Source organism: Callospermophilus lateralis, unplaced genomic scaffold (assembly GCF_048772815.1).
Source record: "Callospermophilus lateralis isolate mCalLat2 unplaced genomic scaffold, mCalLat2.hap1 Scaffold_1353, whole genome shotgun sequence".
Taxonomy (NCBI): domain Eukaryota; kingdom Metazoa; phylum Chordata; class Mammalia; order Rodentia; family Sciuridae; genus Callospermophilus; species Callospermophilus lateralis.
In genome coordinates, this window is record NW_027512514.1 from 186,069 (window position 1) to 204,890 (window position 18,822).

Below are 18,822 nucleotides of genomic sequence, written 5' to 3' on the forward strand. Positions count from 1 at the left end.
CAGAACACAGGCCATATCTAGCTACCAGGAGGCCAAGAAGGAGGGAATCTTTATTCTGGGCAGCTATATGTACAGCAAAGATTCCAAATTTTAAGGAAAAGGAGAAATAAACATTCATATAGCAGGATTTGTGGTAAGGTGCTCATTTAGCCGAATCCAAATGATAATTAGGAGTTCTTCAAGGAGATAGGTGTTATGGGTGATATGTTGTAAATATACCCAATGTGTTATAGAAGGTGAGTTTATAATAAATGGCTGCAAACTCTTTGTCATTGATTGTGTTGAGAGGTAGAGTGTATTTCTTCTCCCTATGAGTTTGGGCTCTGTGATCAAGAGAATTTGACACAAGGGACACTGTACTCCCTTTCAAGACTGACAAGAGATGTGCACATCTGCTTCTTATTTTTGGAACACATCCTGGTAGAACCCAGCTGCCATGTAGGAAGTCTGTCTTCCCTGGTACCAATCCTCTGTGAGGAGGTCCAGGCTGACCACACAGAGGAAGCAAAGCCCCCTGGGGAAATGCTAGGGCACACCCATGGAAGTGAGTCTTCCCAGATTTTCCAACCCAGCTGAGACACCAGCTGAACGCAACTGAGTGAATAACTCCTGGAACGCCATGTGGAACAGATGAACCATCCAGCTAATCCCACCGAAATGGCTGACCCATAGAGTCTTGAGCAAATAAATTGGTGGTTGTATTAATTCACAAAATTGTGGGTAGCTGTAACACAGCAAGACATTACCAAAACTGGAGGGAAAGCTATTCCAGGGAGGAGAATAGCATAAGAAAATGCAAAGCAGCGAAAGGCACTCTGATGTACGCAAGGATTGCTATGCAGTTTGACATCCTGGAAAGTAATGTTTTTGGAAGAGAGGGCAGGTACTGAGGCTGGAAGTAAGCAGGAGGTTGCACATGGAGGATTTGGTGTGTGTCACTATAAGGACTGTGGCTGCAGGAGACCTACCACCTAAAAGCCACAGCAGAGGGCAAAGGGCTTATTGATGAGAGGCACCATCACATTCAAAATCCAGAGCAAGTATTTTTGAGAACTTTTTTCTCCTACCTCATGGGTCTGGGGACAAACTTCATGGACAGCATTTAAGGAAAGAGAAGAGTGCTGTTACTTCTGTGAAAAGATCAGTGGGTTTGTAGCATGACTTGAGGGGAGTTATGCAATGAAGATATTGTATTTCTACTCGACTTCTTTTATATTAAAACAATTTCTCTCTCTTGCTGTTTCTTTCCTCTTGGTGGCAAAATCCTTAGGAACTAGGTAGCTAGCTTTTTCCATTCCGAAAAGCTGGGACTAGGAAATGGGGACAGAATTGGTGTTGATGAAGGGATAAAGCACCAATCTACTTTGGTTTTTGTTCCCTGGCCTGGGTCATGTCCTCCACTGCACAAAGCACATTTCATCTTCATTGTTAGTTGTGAAGAAATGACTATATATTCAAGGATTTTTTTTTCAGTATTGGGGATCAAACCCAGGGGCATTCTAACCCTGAGTTATATACCCAATCCTCCTTATTTTTTTAAATTTTGAGACAGGTTCTCCCTAAATTGCCCAGACTGTCCTCAAACTTACAGTCCTCCTGCCCCAGCATCCCAAGTAGCTAGAATTATAGGCATGCTCCACTACACCTGCTCAAGGGTCATGTTTCATGGTACTTTTAGGACCCAGGCCAAATGTCCCCTCCCTATAGCCATAATAGATTACTTACTGCTCTATTATAGACCACTTGAATTTTTTTTTCTGAAAGATTCATTATACAACATCCGTAATGAGGAATGCTTCATCTTATTTCTTTTCTGTGCTTCTCAGGAGTGTGTTGGGCTGCAGGTAAGAGGAAATTTAAAGAAACTTAACTAAGAAAGGCATTGGTGAGCCATAAGAGATCTGTGTAGAGAGAGACATGGGCTGGTCACTTAGTTTGCCATCTTCATTAAGAAGCCAGTTTCCATCAATTTTGCTTCAGTAACATTAGCCTGCAGCTTTGACTTTTATGTCTCATTGCATTTGTACAGAGGGTTCCTAGAAGTACCAACCTGGCATCAGCATTTATATCCCTCTAGGAAGAAATAGTTTTCAAGGCTGTCTTTCACTACAAAGAAGTCTGAAAAGATGATTGTTTTCTCCTCATCTTGCTCCTTCCTACCTTCTTTTTTGTTCTTTATAAAGTATCCAGTCTCAGGTATTCTGTGATAGCAGTAAAAATAGACTAAGATGTAGGCTGTGTGTTGCTTTTGAGTGACCAATCTAGAATCTTTCACAAGGCTCATCTTATATGCACTATCATGGGTATCTGAAGGTCTTTTTTTTTTTTTTAAAGGCTGTCTTTGCAAAACCATCTGTTCTGCAGTGGGGAATATCACAGCTTACTTGTAATATATAACACAGTCTCTCTGATGCATACTTATTATAGTAAAATTGCACTACAACATGATCAGTGGGATTCAAAACATGCAATTACATGAAATGTGGGGTTATCATGAGGTTAAAGAAATAAATGTTGGAGACAAACCCAAATTAGGAATTTTAAAAGTCAGTCCAATCTCTTCCTATCCAGCTGCCATTAGGCACCACCTTCTAGCAGCCATGTTCCCACCTAACTGTGACTTCTCCTCTGGACATGGAGGATGAGGATTCTGCTATTCTAAGGAGGGTGGGTGCAGGATACTCACCAACCAAGAGCTGCAGCAGAGATGAATGAGCTTATTGATGGAAGACTCCATCATGACAGTATTCAAGATCCAGGGCAGGGATTAAAGAAATCTGTGGTAGTAGGTCCCCATTTAATCAGCCTGCTCTGGGGACACAGACCCCACTAATCATGTTACTGGTGTGTGTGTGTGTGTGGGGGGCACACACAACCTTTATTTTTTGGTTTCATGAAGGGATTGCCTGATATTTCTCTACCTGGCCTTACCTACCTTCCAGAAGAGAAGTTAATCCCAGTTACATTCCAATTCCCATTCTTGACGATACTATAAAACACACACACACACACACACACACACACACACACACATTTATAATTATTATAGCAATATATTAAATGGGCTGAACTTCATAGGGCCCAAACAGAAAATACCATTTATTATATTGAAATAGTTTCTGTAAGTTACCTTTTCTGCTCACCTAAATGAAGTGTCTGGCATCATCTAGAACTTTTCCAGTCACTCTCAACTAATGAAAAACTATGATTGCTTTCAATACAATTACAGTCTCGAGTTCAGTATAGTGATCTAGATTCACAAATTTAACCAAGGTTTCTTCCTCCCCACCTTGGCCTATCCCAAGTCTGAGAGCTGTGTTGTAGTGGAGGTCAGTCTTCTCTGCTCTCCCCTCTCCTATCAGCTGTTGTCTCTGATTCCTGGGGAGGGATAGATAGTCTAGTGAGTGGGGTTCCCATCTTCATTGGCTGGTGCCGTGTGATTTGATTCTGCTCCTCCTTGGTTCAGTCACATTCAAGGCTGATTCTTTCCCCCAAAGGGCATATTTTGTGTTTGCCTTGGAGATTCTCCTGCTGGTGTCCTCCAAGTGGCTCTCACACAGGTAGTATCTCCCCTCCAGCTGGATGGTACAGAAACAACAGGGTCCTTTGAGGGTCTGTCTGCTGAACAATTCAGCTTCTCTAGGCAGCTCTCTTATGTACATTCCCTTTGAGGGAAGCTTCAAGTTCATTTCCCACAGGTTTGTTTAGCCCTTGGGAGAAAAAAGCCAGCTTTCTCTCTCTGTGTGTTTTCCTCTCCTCCCATCTCAGATCTCAACTTCTTGCGATCAAAGCTTCTCTGAGTAGACCCTGGAAATTGCTTTCTCCCTTGAGAAAGGAAAAGCCCAACAGCACTTCAAAACTTTCTTTAGAGAAACTTTTTCTATTTATTTGCATCTTCGATACGTTCATATGATTAGGGTGAATGTTAAAGACACAAACACCAGATTTCAGATTTCCTTTTGAAATTGCTAAGTTGTATAATTCTCAGTATCATTTATATAAAACATAACAAGAATATAGAATATAATGCGAGTGGTGCTCTCTTGGAAGTGTGAAACTGCAGACCTGAATGTATTGTCATTGGCTTTTGGAGCTTCAAGTAAATTCTTAAAAAAAAAAATAATAATAATAGGGATAATACTTTATATTGTTTTCATGTAATATGCACTCTTCTAGATGCTTTATATATTTTATTGAATCCTCCTAACAATCCTGAGATAGATGCTATTATTGCTCATCCCTATTTTAGAGTTGAGCAACCAGAAGCCCAGAGAAATTTCACACTTGTTCAAGACTACACAGCTAGCAATTGGCACAGCTAGAATTCAAATCCAGAGGGTATGACTCTCAAACTTGTATTTCTAATCATATCTGGACTTAGGGTTTCACTTTTCTTCATGACACTCTGGGACAGACTATACAGAGTACAGAATGGGCCCTGGAGTCAGCAGATGTGGCCCAGATTCCAGGTTGCCATTTAGTAGCTCTGTAGTATTAGACAAGTTACTAACTTTCCTGAATCTCAGTGTGTGCATCTAAAGATTCTATTACTACCTGGCAGAGTGGGTGGTGGGATGAATTAATATTCGTTTACTTGTACCATCTTTCTGCAAAGAGAAAGGAGTCAAAATTGCCTGGAAGTCAAGCCTGAAATTATCAAAGCTACATCAAACATGTTTGAAAGAAAAGGAGGGAGACCTAAATCTCTACTTATTTCCGTCAAAAATACGTAACAAATATCTAGTGTGTCCCAGGCACTCACTAGTCTTGATGTGAGCTGAAGACTGGGGTAGTGGTGGGGGTGGGGGGAGGGGGGGACGAGGGAGGCAGCCAGGAGGGCAGTTTTGCTGTTAGATCAGCCCGGGTCCATGGTTTGACCCTAATCCTCGAACATCTGCTTCCTTGACTGAGGAAAAGTGATCCTGATGACAAGCGGACTGCTCTAAAGAATTGATAACCACCAGGACGGCTAGTGACCGGTCCTGGCTACTTCGGGAAGGCACCGTCCAGCTGAGCTGGGCCTGCGCTGGGGCTCAGGGTTGTGAGTGGCAAGCCGGGTGTCTTTTTCTCGGTCGGAACCGTTCTCCCGGGGCCGAGTCTCTGCCCGGACTCGGAACGCGAAGGCCAAGGGTCGGAAGCACGCGCTGCCGCGCCCGCGATGTCAGTAGGGAGGGAGGGAACGAGTGAGCCGAGCCACGGAGGACAGGCGAAGATGGCGGCCTTCTCCGGTGCGTTGGTGGAAGCTGGGGGTGGTGTGGGCGGCTCGCTGCACGCCTCGGCCCCGCGGCGGCTGGGGAGGAGCTTTAGGGGCTGCAGCGGACTGCAGGGCGCAGTCCGCTGCAGCCCTGGGGCCCTGCGCGGCGGGGTCAGTGGCGGCTGCCGAGAGGCCCGTCCGCGCGGCCCAGCTTCTGGGAGGGCATTTCTCGCCAGGTGCTGCCGGGGACGGCACTGCCCCTGCTCCTTCTCAAGCTTCTTTCTCTTCCATCGGTGTCACCTCGGCTTTCCTGCCAGTCCGCGCGGGGCGGCGGCAACCAGGCGGTGGCGATGTGCCAGCTGCTAGCGGATGGCCAGGCTCCTGCCCCTTTGACGTGGCCCTGGCGCTTTGCGACCCAGGTTTTGCCCGCATCCTATCAGGTTTTGGCCAGGCCTGGAAGCAACAGGACGTGGGGAGGGGTCATTGGGACAAGTGACGATCTTGCCTCCATTCAGTTGTTTCCAGGCCTTTTAAAGTTAAAAAAAAAAAAAAATCCACGCAAGGATAAACCTGCTCTTCTATTTGTTGTTAAGGACAGTGTATCAATATTAACATTAAATGTCGAAGCCAGAGGGAAAGCATTTTCACTCATGTTTAAGTTAGCCCAACGTAAAATTTGAAAATTAATTGTTGATTTATTCGCCCATGATACGCCATTATTACAAACAGGATTTGAATTGACTTATTGAACCCAGTAGTTGGGGTGGGGGGGTTAATGGAAATTGAACCCAGGGGTGCCCCACTTAGGAGCCATATACTCAGTCTTTTTTATTTGTATTTATTTTATTTAAAAAAAAAAGATTTATTTTTTAGTTGTAGTTGGACACAATTCCTTTATTTTATTTATTTATTTATATGTGGTGCTGAGGATCGAACCCAGGGCCTTGCACAGGCTAAGCAAGTGCTCTACTGCTGAGCCACAACCCCAACCCCTTATTTTTTTTTATTTTTTAGAGCTGCTTGCTTAGTTTCCCAGACTGGCCTTAAATTTGACATTCTCCTTTCTTGGCCTTCTGAGTAGTTGGGATTACAGACAGGCCTGTACCCACTGGACTGGGCTTCTCCCTTTCTTTATCATTCTCCTTTTATGCAACTACAGTATTATAAAGCTATAATTAGCCTTAAGCTTACTAAATATGATAAATTTATATAGTAATAAATTGTTAGGCCTACTTTTAATGTTTTAACCCATTAAAATGACATCAGATGTCACATATTGTATACTTTTCAGTTTTCTCCTGTGAGAATATTAGGAATTCCAAATCTCTAGTCATATGAGAAATTTAGATCACCAAAATTACATCTAATTAGAGTCCTGGGTAAATCTATTTAGGGTGATTGCTGTTTTTCTTTTCCTAATTCTTACCTAACACAATTTTGGAGCCAAGATCTGTAGAGAAGTTCTAGTTTTTTGTTTATAAAATGCATGTCTTTGTAAGTTATGTACAGATTTCAGTAATGTTGGGGCAGAGAACTGGGAGAAGAGACTGAAATGATGAAATAAAGGCAAAAGTAGGATTAAATAACATGAATATTCTTTTTTTCCTGTAAATGTTAAAAAGTGCTCAAAGAAAACATGCAGAGCTATGACCAGAATGGGACAAGAAATTGTCTGGGATTTGCTGAAAGCACTGTGTGGTTGCTTTTTCCAGTATTATTGTTTTGCAAGCAGCTTTAGCTTGTGTATATGGCATATTTAAGACCATCACTTCCTTTTTTGAAGCAGTTTGTATTTTAAGAATGAGAATATAACTGAATTCTAAAGTGGGTAATGCTTAGAAAGATCCTCCCTTTAGAGCTTAATTAGCTTCTCTATCTGGATTTTCCTGGGGAGATTTAAAGTTATGACAACCTTCTTTTTGAAAATGAAAAAAAATATTATATATATGTATATATATATATATATATATATATATATATATATATATATATTACGATTAGCTATATGCTTTTTCGCAAACTGACAAGAATTACAAAATTTTTAAATTTTGTAATTTCTTGGGCTTGGTAAAGTTTAACTTTTATTCACTTTTATAGTAGTGTATACTTTTGTAATAATAGCAATAAAAGTGCTTTTTATAAATTCAGACTTAAAAATCCCTTCTCATATGGAAGGAAAATTGAAGTAATCCAGCTGACTACTCCTTTTAAACTTGAGAAAGTTTACTAAAGAAATGATGAAGTGAGAAAACTTAATTGGGAATAGCTTGATCTATTCACTTTGGACTTGCCTTGGTGTAGAATTATTTAAATATATGCAGAGTTAAGATCAGAACTGATCATTTCCAGTTGCCCAGAAGTTGCCACCATTGTCAGCTCCCTCTTCAGTTAACCAAAATTTTGATTATGGCTGCCAATACATGTGGGCTGTTCATTTTTCTCAGATCCTTGAGGGTATTCAAATGGTATTGGAATAGGCAAGGTACCTAACTGCCATATCACTTAATGAAGCAACTGAGATGCTGGTTTAGAACCCTGACTGGCAGATTTTTCACTAGTCTTCTAGGAGGTAAACAGCACTATGAGTACTATGTGTCAGATGCATTACATTATTATCACTAATCTTCCTGTATTCATACCTACAAGGTAAGTCATATAAGCCTCATTTTGTGTGAAGAAAACAGATTATGGCTTTGCTCAGTGTCACTTACTAGTAACTAAAAGCTTGAATTTGAACTCAAGTGTGTCTCCAAAACTTGGACATTGGACATTTCTCAGCAGTTGCTATACTTAGTGGGTCTGATATCAATAAGCCATGCTTTAAAGTCTACCCAGTTCTGTGAAAGGAATCTTAAGAGCAATATGATTTATGATAAGTTTAGTTGTATGGATTTTAAAATTACTTTTTATTTTCAGAGATGGGTGTTATGCCTGAGATTGCACAAGCTGTGGAAGAGATGGATTGGCTGTAAGTACATAGAATCTAAATGCATGGTAACAAGGGTGTTTTATCATTTAAACATTTAGTGACTATATCAAATTTTTTTTATTCTAGTTGTAAAGTGATACATGATTTTTCTGGTGATTCTTTCAATTATGTTTCCTTTTTAACTTGGGCATATTTCTAGCTGAAAAAATTGGTCGCATTTACCAATAAAATGATTTAGTTAGCTTAGGTAGGTGATTTTCTTTTTTTTTTAACTAAATTTCTTCACTTGTGATTCTTTTAGCCTCCCAACTGATATCCAAGCTGAATCCATCCCATTGATCCTAGGAGGAGGTGATGTACTTATGGTATGTTTAAATATGATTGTAAAGGGGTGTATTTGTATTGTTTGTGTAGCCCGATTTAAGAATTCCATAGGCTTAAGAATGATTAATTAATTTTATTTATTTACCAACACTTATGATACATATGCCATCAAAGTATTGAGTAGAAGCTGTAGGGGCACAAGGAAAAAAAATATTACATTTGTATTTTTCTTGGTTTAAACCAAGTAGGGTAGGAAGACGTGCAGAAGTAAATGTCATATGAGAGAGTGGGACACCTACTTTGGAGATGCATAGTACTACAGGGTTCAGGTGGAAGTCAGTTTATCCTTTGGCTTGAGGGATCACAAGGGACTGTTTGGAGGAAGGGAAGATTGAAGAGAAAAGCTCCAAGAAAAACAGTAGGTAGGAGAAGGGAGGATGTGATCCTGGAGTAGTTCAGGTAGATGGGAGCATAAAATACATATTCCTGAGTGGGAGATGTAGCTTGGTAAAATAGGAAATAATATTGTGGGTTAGATTTTTTGGACTTTTGCTCCAGTGTCTTGTTAAAGAATTTGGACATTTTTTGAAAGTGGAAAGTGTGTTAAATAGGTGTGGTACATTGTCAGAATTAGGTTTTTGAGAAGCCTGCTTTGGACGCAGATTGTAGTATTGCTCTGTGGGGCTAGATACTATTAGGACATTGTCATAATAATCAGATTAGAACAATGAGGGCTTCAGTTGGATTGGTGGCAATGGAAAGGAAAGGAAGAACAGATTCTTAAGGAATTGAATTAGCAATAGTTAAAGTTGTCTGGGGAAGTCTGGGTAATCTTGAAGTACTGTGAAAATAAAGGCAGCTAGTTAAGTGTTAAAGAGTTCTACATGGTTTCATTTTAATTTCATCTATGTAATTGACAGTTTTACTGTAAATCAATTTTTTTCCCCCAATTCAGGCTGCAGAAACAGGAAGTGGAAAAACTGGTGTAAGTAATACATTTAAATTAACATTTCACTTTAATTAAGAGCTGAATTTTAAAGTGTCTTTGAACCATAGTGTTATTTTGAAATATTTACTAAAACAACCATCTCCAAGGCTGGGAGGTAGACTGCTCAGTGGTAGACTGCTTGCCTAGCATGTGTGATGCACTGGGTTTGATTCTCAGTTAAATAAGTAAAAAAAGGTCCATCAGCAACTGAAAAAATATTAAACAAACCCCCAAACAACCATTTTCAAACTGTAAGCAATTGATGGCTTTCCATTGAGTAATGTCTTTGTTGTCAACAAACTGAACGTCTACAGGAGTATGGCTTTAAGAATATAGATTTAAGCTTGTCTTGAGAAGAATTGTGGTATGTTTAGTGTTTATACTCATTTCAGAATTTTAATGCAGTGGCTTAGTGATAAAGAAATGATCTACAATTGGCCTCCTCTAGAGAAACCATTTGTCAGACTAGATGATACTTTTTAGTTTAGGTTTGTTCTGAAGGGCCTTACTGTTTATGTTTTGGGTTATCAGCTGCCTTCTGTTTTGTTCATTCAGTAACTCCCTGTTATCTTACTGGTGTTTTGGGTTTGGGCAAATGAAATTAGAGCAGCAACCCAATGCATGTAATATTCAATGTGTATGTATAACCTTTGTCATTCATATTGATTATTAACTTATTAATACCTGTAACTAATAAAAAAAACTTTGTTTCTTTGATAGGCTTTCAGTATTCCAGTTATACAGATAGTTTATGAAACTCTGAAAGACCAACAAGAAGGGAAAAAAGGAAAAACAACAATTAAAACTGGTGCTTCGGGTAATTATTATAGATGGATGTTTTCTTTTGTGTAAATCATTAATTCTCATTCTGACATTTAGAAGTTCGAGGTTTGGTATGCCTTTTTATTACCAATACCTGCAGTGTGATATTAGAATTTTGTGCCCTGGAAAACAGGGATGCTAAGTGCCATTTAGAACCCACATAGTGAAATATTGTCCCTTCTAAAATAAGAACACTGGAAGTTTGGAAATTACATTTAGTTATCTTCATGTCTTTTCTTTTTAACCTTTTAATTTTTTATGTCTAATATTAAAGATAAATTGGTACAACATTCTGCAAAGGAAATATTGAAGAAGGATTTTACAGATAATATATAGAGTAGAAACCCATGATGGTGGGAAAAGAAGTGTGCTTTTTTTTTTTTTTTTTTTTTGAGGTTGGAAGGAAGGAACCCAGAGAGTTAAAATGTAAAGTATAAATTTTATGGTCAATTTTTTTCAGTTCTATTTCAGTTGGTTCTTTTAGTAAGTTTATGATTCTTTCTGTGCCATGAACAATCTTACTTTTATTTTACATTATGTTGCTTTTGTTAAACACTTTTTAAATTCTGTTTTATTTTAGTTAATCTGTGGTTTTGTTATAATTTAACAAAACTTATATTTCAAAGTCATTTGTGTCATATTACAAAATAGGATTGTGACAAAATAGCAAGCTTAAGTAGAGTGAATGGGCATATCACATTTTCTTTTTGCTTGTTTGAAAATAACAATGTTATATAGTTCATAGAATTCATTTATAATTGAATTGTGAAATAGAAAATGAGTATAACTATTTAGACTATTGGTTTATTATAAAATAGTTTCAGAATTTGTCATAACTGTATGTCATCTTTTATGTGAGATGATTATAAAAGAGAATTCTTCTAAAGCAGGACAATTAGAATGGTGAGGGTTTGAAAAAAATCATGTCCTCTGAGAAATTAAAAAGATATCGAAACATGGAGAAGTACAAAAGGAAATAGGGTAATTGTCAACTTGTGGAGGAGATCTGCAGAGAAAATAATTCTAGAAAGTAGGACCAGGACCAGTTAAAAATAATCTGCATGATTTCTGTTTAACTTAAGTACTTCCCAATACCTAAATTGAGCCAACAATGGGGAAGAGAACCTCCAGAAAGATAGTTCTCCATTATTCCAAGTATTTAAGCCAATGATGGAAATCTTTTTTTTAAGCTCTTGATGGACACAATATCTTTATTTTTGTTTATTTTTATGTGGTGCTGAGTATAAACCAAGTGCCTCATGCATGCAAGGCAAGCGCTCTACCACCAAACTACAACCCTAGCCCCATGATGGATATCTTTTGATCAGAAATGATCTAGAAAGGATTTCTACCTTGGGCAGAAAGTTGGACTAGAAAATAGTCTTCTCCTTAGCTATTATAATTCTTTATTCATAGACTATTAAAATATTTTAGAAAAGGAAAATTTCAATCACAAAAAAACAAAAAATGTGTAACTTTTTAATATGATTGAATTAAGATAAAGGTCTTGCTTTTCCTTTAATAATAATAGAAGAATAATTATTAGATTCTGAAATACAGGCCAGTTATTGATAAATATGATTGAAGTCAGTATGCTTATTTACCTAAACTTCATTTTACCAACCATCTAAGTAGGAATGAGGACAAAGGTCAAAGTCACCTAATAAGAAGTGTACTGAATCAAGTAAGAAAATAAGAATTTAATCCTAGATAAGCCAGTGATTACTATCTTTGACATGTTTTGATTTTCAACAAAAAAGCTCTAGCTTTAAATATATATTCTAAATAATGTGTGTGACCATATTGAATCTAGAGGAATTAAGATATCATGTAAAATATAAAATATGTGCTTTGTTTTTTTTTTATAGAGTATTTTTAATGTCATACATTTCTGGGTAACTTTTCTTATTGTTATTGGTTTAGTGCTCAACAAATGGCAAATGAATCCATATGACAGAGGATCTGCTTTTGGTAAGTAGACAGATTTTACCTGCTCCTCTGTAATTCAGAAACTTTCTTCTGAAAAATATGTGGACTATTAAGAAAATTATGAAAAAGTCTAATAAATGATCTAATTTACCAGATATTGGAAAACAGTTACTATAATTAAGCAGTATAATACTGAAATAGGACTAGACAGCAGAATGTAATGGAAATAAATCTCAGTTAATATGCAAGGAAAAAATAGTGTTTCATTTCAGTGAGAAAAAAGGATTTATTCAGTGAAGCCTGCTGGCACAATTGATGATCCATCTGGAACAAGATAAAATTGACTTCAATTTATATCAGAGTTAGAAATAAATTTCATATGTATTTAAGATTTAAATTGTGTGTGTGTGTGTGTGTGTGTGTGTGTGTGTGTGTGTGTAATCATATATAAGTGTAGAAAATCACATACATAATTTACTGGTGAAACATTATTAACCCAAATAGGAATCTCAGAAATTATAAAAGAAAACATAGGTGTAGTTGTATAGTTTTTTTTTTTTAATGTGAAGAAGATATCATAAAAAGATAGTAGACAAGTAATAGATAAGAATACATGGAATGTTGATGAAAAATGAGGAATCATTATAAATTAATAAAGGTTCATTATGTAGCTAGCAGATAAAGTTTTATCAATTTTGGTAAGAAAGACACAGCAATAAGAAAAATCTGCAGAGGGATATAAAATTAACACCCATAAATCAATTATGTTCCTGTACATTAGTAATGAATCAACTGAAAGAGAAATTAGGAAAACTATCCCATTCATAATAGTCTGAAATTGAATAAAATATTTGGGAATCTGTCTAACAAAAGAGGTGAAAGACCTCTACAATGAAAACTATAGAATACTCAAGAAGGAAATTGAAGAAGACTTTAGAAGATGGAAGGATCTCCCATGTTCTTGGGTAGGCAGATTTAATATTGTTAAAATGTCCATACTACCAAAAGCACTCTACAGATTTAATGCAATTTCTATTAAAATTCCAATGATGTTCTTCATAGACATAGAAAAAGCAGTTATGAAATTATTTGGAAAAATGAGGCCCAGAATAACCAAAGCAATCCTCAGCAAGAAAAGTGAAACGGGAGGCATCACAATACCAGAGCTATAGTAAGAAAAACAGCATGATATTGGCACCAAAACAGACATGAAGACCAGTGCTTCAGTATAGAAAATACAGAGACAAACCCACAGAAATACAGTATCTCATACTAGGCAAAGGTGCCATAAACTACATTGGAGAAAAGATAGCTTCTTCAACAAATGGTGGCAGGAAAACTGGAAATCCATGTGTAGTAAAATGAAATTAAACCCCTATCTCTCAAGCTACATAATACTCAACTCAAAATGGATCAAGAACCTACACATTAGACCTGTGCTATAAGAAAAAGTGAGTCCAAATCTCCATCATGTCGCATGAGGAACTGAATTCTTCAAAAAGACTCCTAAAGTGCAAGAAGTAAAATCAAGAATCAATAAATGGGATGGTATCAAACTACAAAGCTTTTTCACTGTTACAGAAACAATTAAGAACGTGAAGAGAGAGCCTATAGAATGGGAGAAAATCTTTGACACCTGTACGTAGAGCATTAATTTGCAGGATATATAAAGAACTCAAAAAACTTAACACCAAAACAGTAAATAACCAATCAATAAGTGGGCAAAGGAATTGAAAAGACACAGAAGAAGAAATACAGGCAATCAACAAATATATGAAAAAATGGTTCAACATCTCTAGCAATTAGAGGAATGTAAATTAAAACTAAGCACTGAGATTTCATCTCCAGTCAGAATGGCAATCATCAAGAATTTAAGTAACAATGTTGGCAAGGATGTGGGGGAAAAGGCACACTCATACATTGCTGGTGGGACTGCAAATTGGTATCACCACTCTGGAAAGCAATATGGTGATTCCTCAGAAAACTTGGAATGGAACCATCATTTGACCCAGTTATCCCACTTCTTGGTTTATACCCAAAGGACTTATAATCAGCATATCACAGTGACACGGCCACATCAATATTTGTACTAGCTTAAAAATTTATACAAAGCAAAATGCTTGCCTCAGAGAGCTCATCTTCCAGAGAGAAAGCCAGCAATTATACATATACACAACATGGAGAGTGATGTCAATGTTATGAAAAAGAAATGGAAACAAAAGTAAAACTTGAAGGAGAGTAAGAGACCCTGGGTGGTGGAGATGAGTAGATGAGAATGGTCAGGGAAGGCCTCTTGGACAGAAGACAATTGAGCCTCAGCCGAACAAAGGGAGGAGGTGGGTAGTGTGGCCATCCAGTGGAACAGTCTACCAGACTGGTGCAGGGTGGCCTCCACATTCAGGCAACAGCAGAGGTCGCTGCATCTGGAGTCAATTGAGCAAGGGAGAGTTTTAGATGGAGAAGCAATTAGGGATTTGGAAGAGAGGGTCTTGTAGGTGTTTGCAGAGTTGGGTGAGAGATTTAGCTTCCACTCGGGGTAAGATGGGAAAACACTGGAAATGTCCAAACTGGATCTCAGAGAAAGCTGGACATTTGCTGAAGACCAGGAGGTGAGAAAGGGCAGATGCACATCCATTTTATTACCTAGAATGTACATGAAGCAAATCTGCTGTGTACTCATCAAAGACGCCAACAGGCTCCTCTCACTGCAGCGCTAATTTTGCATGAGGAGGAAGGGTTGATTGAGGCTCACTGTTCACAATAGCCTTCTTGTTGGAAAGAAAATATGGATAGAATCCTAAATGAAGTCCCAGTCCAGATCTGAGAGCAGCTTGATGTAGGTTTGCATCATGTCAAGTTTGGCAGAAAGCGGCTCTAGAAAAGAAAGCACTAGTTAGAGAGTAAAAGTAGGACACAGACATTCTTGACTTTATCCTCTGCGCCTGGGGGGGGGGGGATGCACCCCACTCTTTTCAATAAGGCAGATACTGGTTTGGTCAGAGAAAGGGCCTGGGGCTAGCGAAGGACCTTGGAGCCTCCGGTTCTCAGTCATTAACTGGCAGTGTCCACACAAGGGCCTGAGGACTAGCTGGGGTGTGGAGGTGCAGGAGTCCCCCCTTTCCTCACCCCCACATCTCCCACACATCACATGCAGGTGCTTTCTGGGATGCTTACTAATCCTGGCTCAAAATTTCTCATTACCTGTTCCAAAAATTTTGACTATTTCTTCCTTGTCTACCACCCTCCTGTTCTTCCACTTGGTTTCTCAGTCATGGGCTTGTCTGCCTCATTCCTCATGTGCATCTCCTTCCTTCAGTTTCTCTCATCTGCTCCCAGCAGACATTTCTTGCTTACCTGGCATTCTCTGTAGGGAGGTTTGGGTACCATTTTTTTTGAGAGAGAGAGAGAGAGAGAAAAAAAAAATTAATTCACCATGCATGTTTATGGCTACTTTTGATTTTTACTCAGGATACCATGAGGGGTCCTCTCAACTGTTCTCTTTTGAGTATGAATCCTTTCTTCCATTTCAAAATCTCAATTCCCAGTGACACATACCTCTGTATGCCTCTAAATACATGCACAGTGGTCTGTAAGTAGCAACTCCAACCTTCATTTGGAAGACAGCCTCTTGCTGATCAGGAATGCCTGAATGGATTTTACCTGAGTCCAATATAAACTTCTATATTATAGGTTTTGTAGTTGGGAAGGTTTGTCTGTTAGAGCAATTATTGTCTCCTTAAAGGATGCAATACCTAATGCTTTTGCCATACTCTGCTTGAAAGCTTGTAATATCCGCGGGTATTGTGAATAAATGACTTACTACTCTATAGCAGCCAGTATGATGACTTGAACATCGATAGATACATATTGAGATTTATGTGAGTGTTCAAATTCAGGGGAAATTTTCATACCATGTGATTATAGAAATGTGTTATTATAAGTAGAAAAATCGAGGTATGTAGGCAGGTTGAAAGATGGATTTATTTCACAATTCAATATTAAGTATATTAAACTTCAATTCCTTGGTGGGAAATTCCCTTGTGGAAACCAGAGCCAAATAGTCTAGAGTGTTCTGCTGAAACTAAGAGAATATATGATAAAAAATGTTGCTGTCATCTGCAGACAGGTGGCTGTGCAGGGACTCCACCTGTGTATTCAGAGGTAAAGAACAAAAGACCAAGTGCAAACGGTCCACAAACTCCCATATTCCCTGATAAGAGAAAGATCTGGCAGAGAAAGATGTGAATGGGGCAGTGAAGGGAGAAGGCAAGGCAATGCCGAGAGCAGGGGAAGCCGCTCAGGAATGAAGTGATAGTTGAGGCAGGGAAATCAGTAACCGACCACTGAATTTAAAACAGAAGAGCTTTCTGTACTCCCTGAGTCAGAATGTGAGTGAAGTGGTCAGATAGGAAACAGCACTGGGGGGGGGGGCTCAAGGACACAGTAAGGGGCAATGACTCGAAGGGTGACTGTACCAGATCCACCAGGACCCTCTGGTGGAAGTACTACCCATGCCATTCTACAACTAGTGGCCTGCATGCTTCTGCAGTGCTGAGGTGCCTCTTTAGGTCTGTTTGTTTCAATTTGGGCTCTCTCCTCATTACTTCACCACAGCAAGTTGGACAAGACTGAGGAAATAGGTCGCAAGCTGGCAATCCTCAGGACAGGCAGGCAGCTGGAGATCCATGGGAGGCTGGGCAAAACAGAAGATGCCATATATAGCTTTTACAATGTTGAGGTAAGTTCCTGCTATCCCTAGTTTTTCTAGTGTTTTGAACATAAAGGGATGTTGTACTTTAAGCTATATATGCTAAACCTCAGGCTAGCATCATCCTAAATGGAGAAAAACTGAAGGCATTCCCTCTAAAATCTGGAACAAGACAGGGATGCCCTCTCTGACCACTTCTATTCAATTTAGTTATTGAAATACTAGCCAGAGCATTTAGACAGACAAAAGAAATTAAAGGCATAAAAATAGGAAAAGAAGAACTTAAATTATCGCTATTTGCGGATGACATGATAATATATGTAACAGACCCAAAAGGGTCTACAAAGAAACTGCTAGAGTTAATAAATGAATTCAGCAAAGTGGCAGGATATAAAATCAACACGCATAAATCAAAGGCATTCCTGTATATCAGCACCAAAACTTCTGAAACGGAAATGAGAAAAACCACTCCATTCACAATATCCTCAAAGAAAATAAAATACTTGGGAATCAACCTAACAAAAGAGGTGAAAGATTTATACAATGAAAACTACAGAACCCTAAAGAGAGAGATAGAAGAAGATCTTAGAAGATGGAAAAATGTACCCTGTTCATGGATAGGCAGAACTAACATTATCAAAATGGCGATATTACCCAAAGTTCTCTACAGGTTTAATGCGATGCCAATTAAAATCCCAAAGGCATTTCTTGTAGAAATAAATAAAGCAATCATGAAATTCATATGGAAAAATAAAAGACCCAGAATAGCAAAAGCAATTCTAAGCAGGAAGTGTGAATTTGGAGGTATAGCGATACCAGAGTTCAAACTGTACTACAAAGCAATAGTAACAAAAACACCATGGTACTGGTACCAAAACAGGCAAGTGGACCAATGGTATGGAATAGAGGACACAGAAACCAATCCACAAAATTACAACTTTCTTATATTTGATAAAGGGGCTAAAAGCATGCAATGGAGGAAGGATAGCATCTTCAACAAATGGTGCTGGGAAAATTGGAAATCCATATGCAACAAAATGAAACTGAATCCCTTTCTCTCACCATGCACAAAAGTTAACTCAAAATGGATCAAGGAGCTAGATATCAATTCAGAGACACTGCGTCTGATTGAAGAAAAAGTTGGCTACGATCTACATACTGTGGGGTCGGGCTCCACATTCCTTAATAGGACGCCCATAGCCCAAGAGTTAATAACAAGAATAAATAAATGGGACTTACTTAAACTAAAAAGTTTTTTCTCAGCAAGAGAAACAATAAGAGAGGTAAATAGAAAGCCTACATCCTGGGAACAAATTTTTACCCCTCACACTTCAGATAGAGCCCTAATATCCAGAGTATACAAAGAACTCAAAAAATTGAACAATAAGATAACAAATAACCCAATCAACAAATGGACAAGGACCTGAACAGACACTTCACAGAGGAGGACATACAATCAATCAACAAGTACATGAAAAAATGCTCACCATCTCTAGCAGTCAGAGAAATGCAAATCAAAACCACCCTAATATACCATCTCACTCCAGTAAGATGGCAGCCATTATGAAGTCAAACCACAATAAGTGTTGGTGAGGATGTGGGGAAAAGGGTACACTTGTACACTGCTGGTGGGACTGCAAATTGGTAACGCCAATTTGGAAAGCAGTATGGAGATACCTGGGAAAGCTGGGAATGGATCCACTATTTGACCCAGCTATCGCCTTCCTCAGACTATTCCCTGAGGATCTTAAAAGAGTGTACTATAGGGATACTGCCACATCAATGATAATAGTGGCACAATTCACAATAGTTAGACTGCGGAATCAATCTAGATGCCCTTCAATAGATGAATGGATTAAAAAAATGTGGCATCTATACACAATGGAGTACTACACAGCACTAAAAAATGACAAAATCATAGAATTTGC

General features: G+C 38.5%; 1 protein-coding gene across 1 annotated transcript in view; it reads left to right on the top strand.

The window, feature by feature from the left end:
- Nucleotides 1-5,165: 5,165 nt before the first annotated feature.
- The window catches only part of LOC143388718 (ATP-dependent RNA helicase DDX1-like), a gene marked incomplete at its 3' end in the record, with an annotated part of 46,363 nt that continues 32,706 nt past the window's right edge, over nt 5,166-18,822 (top strand). The window contains exons 1-6 of the mRNA XM_076842299.2: nt 5,166-5,228; nt 8,111-8,162; nt 8,425-8,488; nt 9,403-9,432; nt 10,156-10,252; nt 12,181-12,228. Coding sequence (XP_076698414.2) covers nt 5,213-5,228; nt 8,111-8,162; nt 8,425-8,488; nt 9,403-9,432; nt 10,156-10,252; nt 12,181-12,228 — 307 coding nt within the window. The remainder of the gene's footprint in view (nt 5,229-8,110; nt 8,163-8,424; nt 8,489-9,402; nt 9,433-10,155; nt 10,253-12,180; nt 12,229-18,822) is intronic.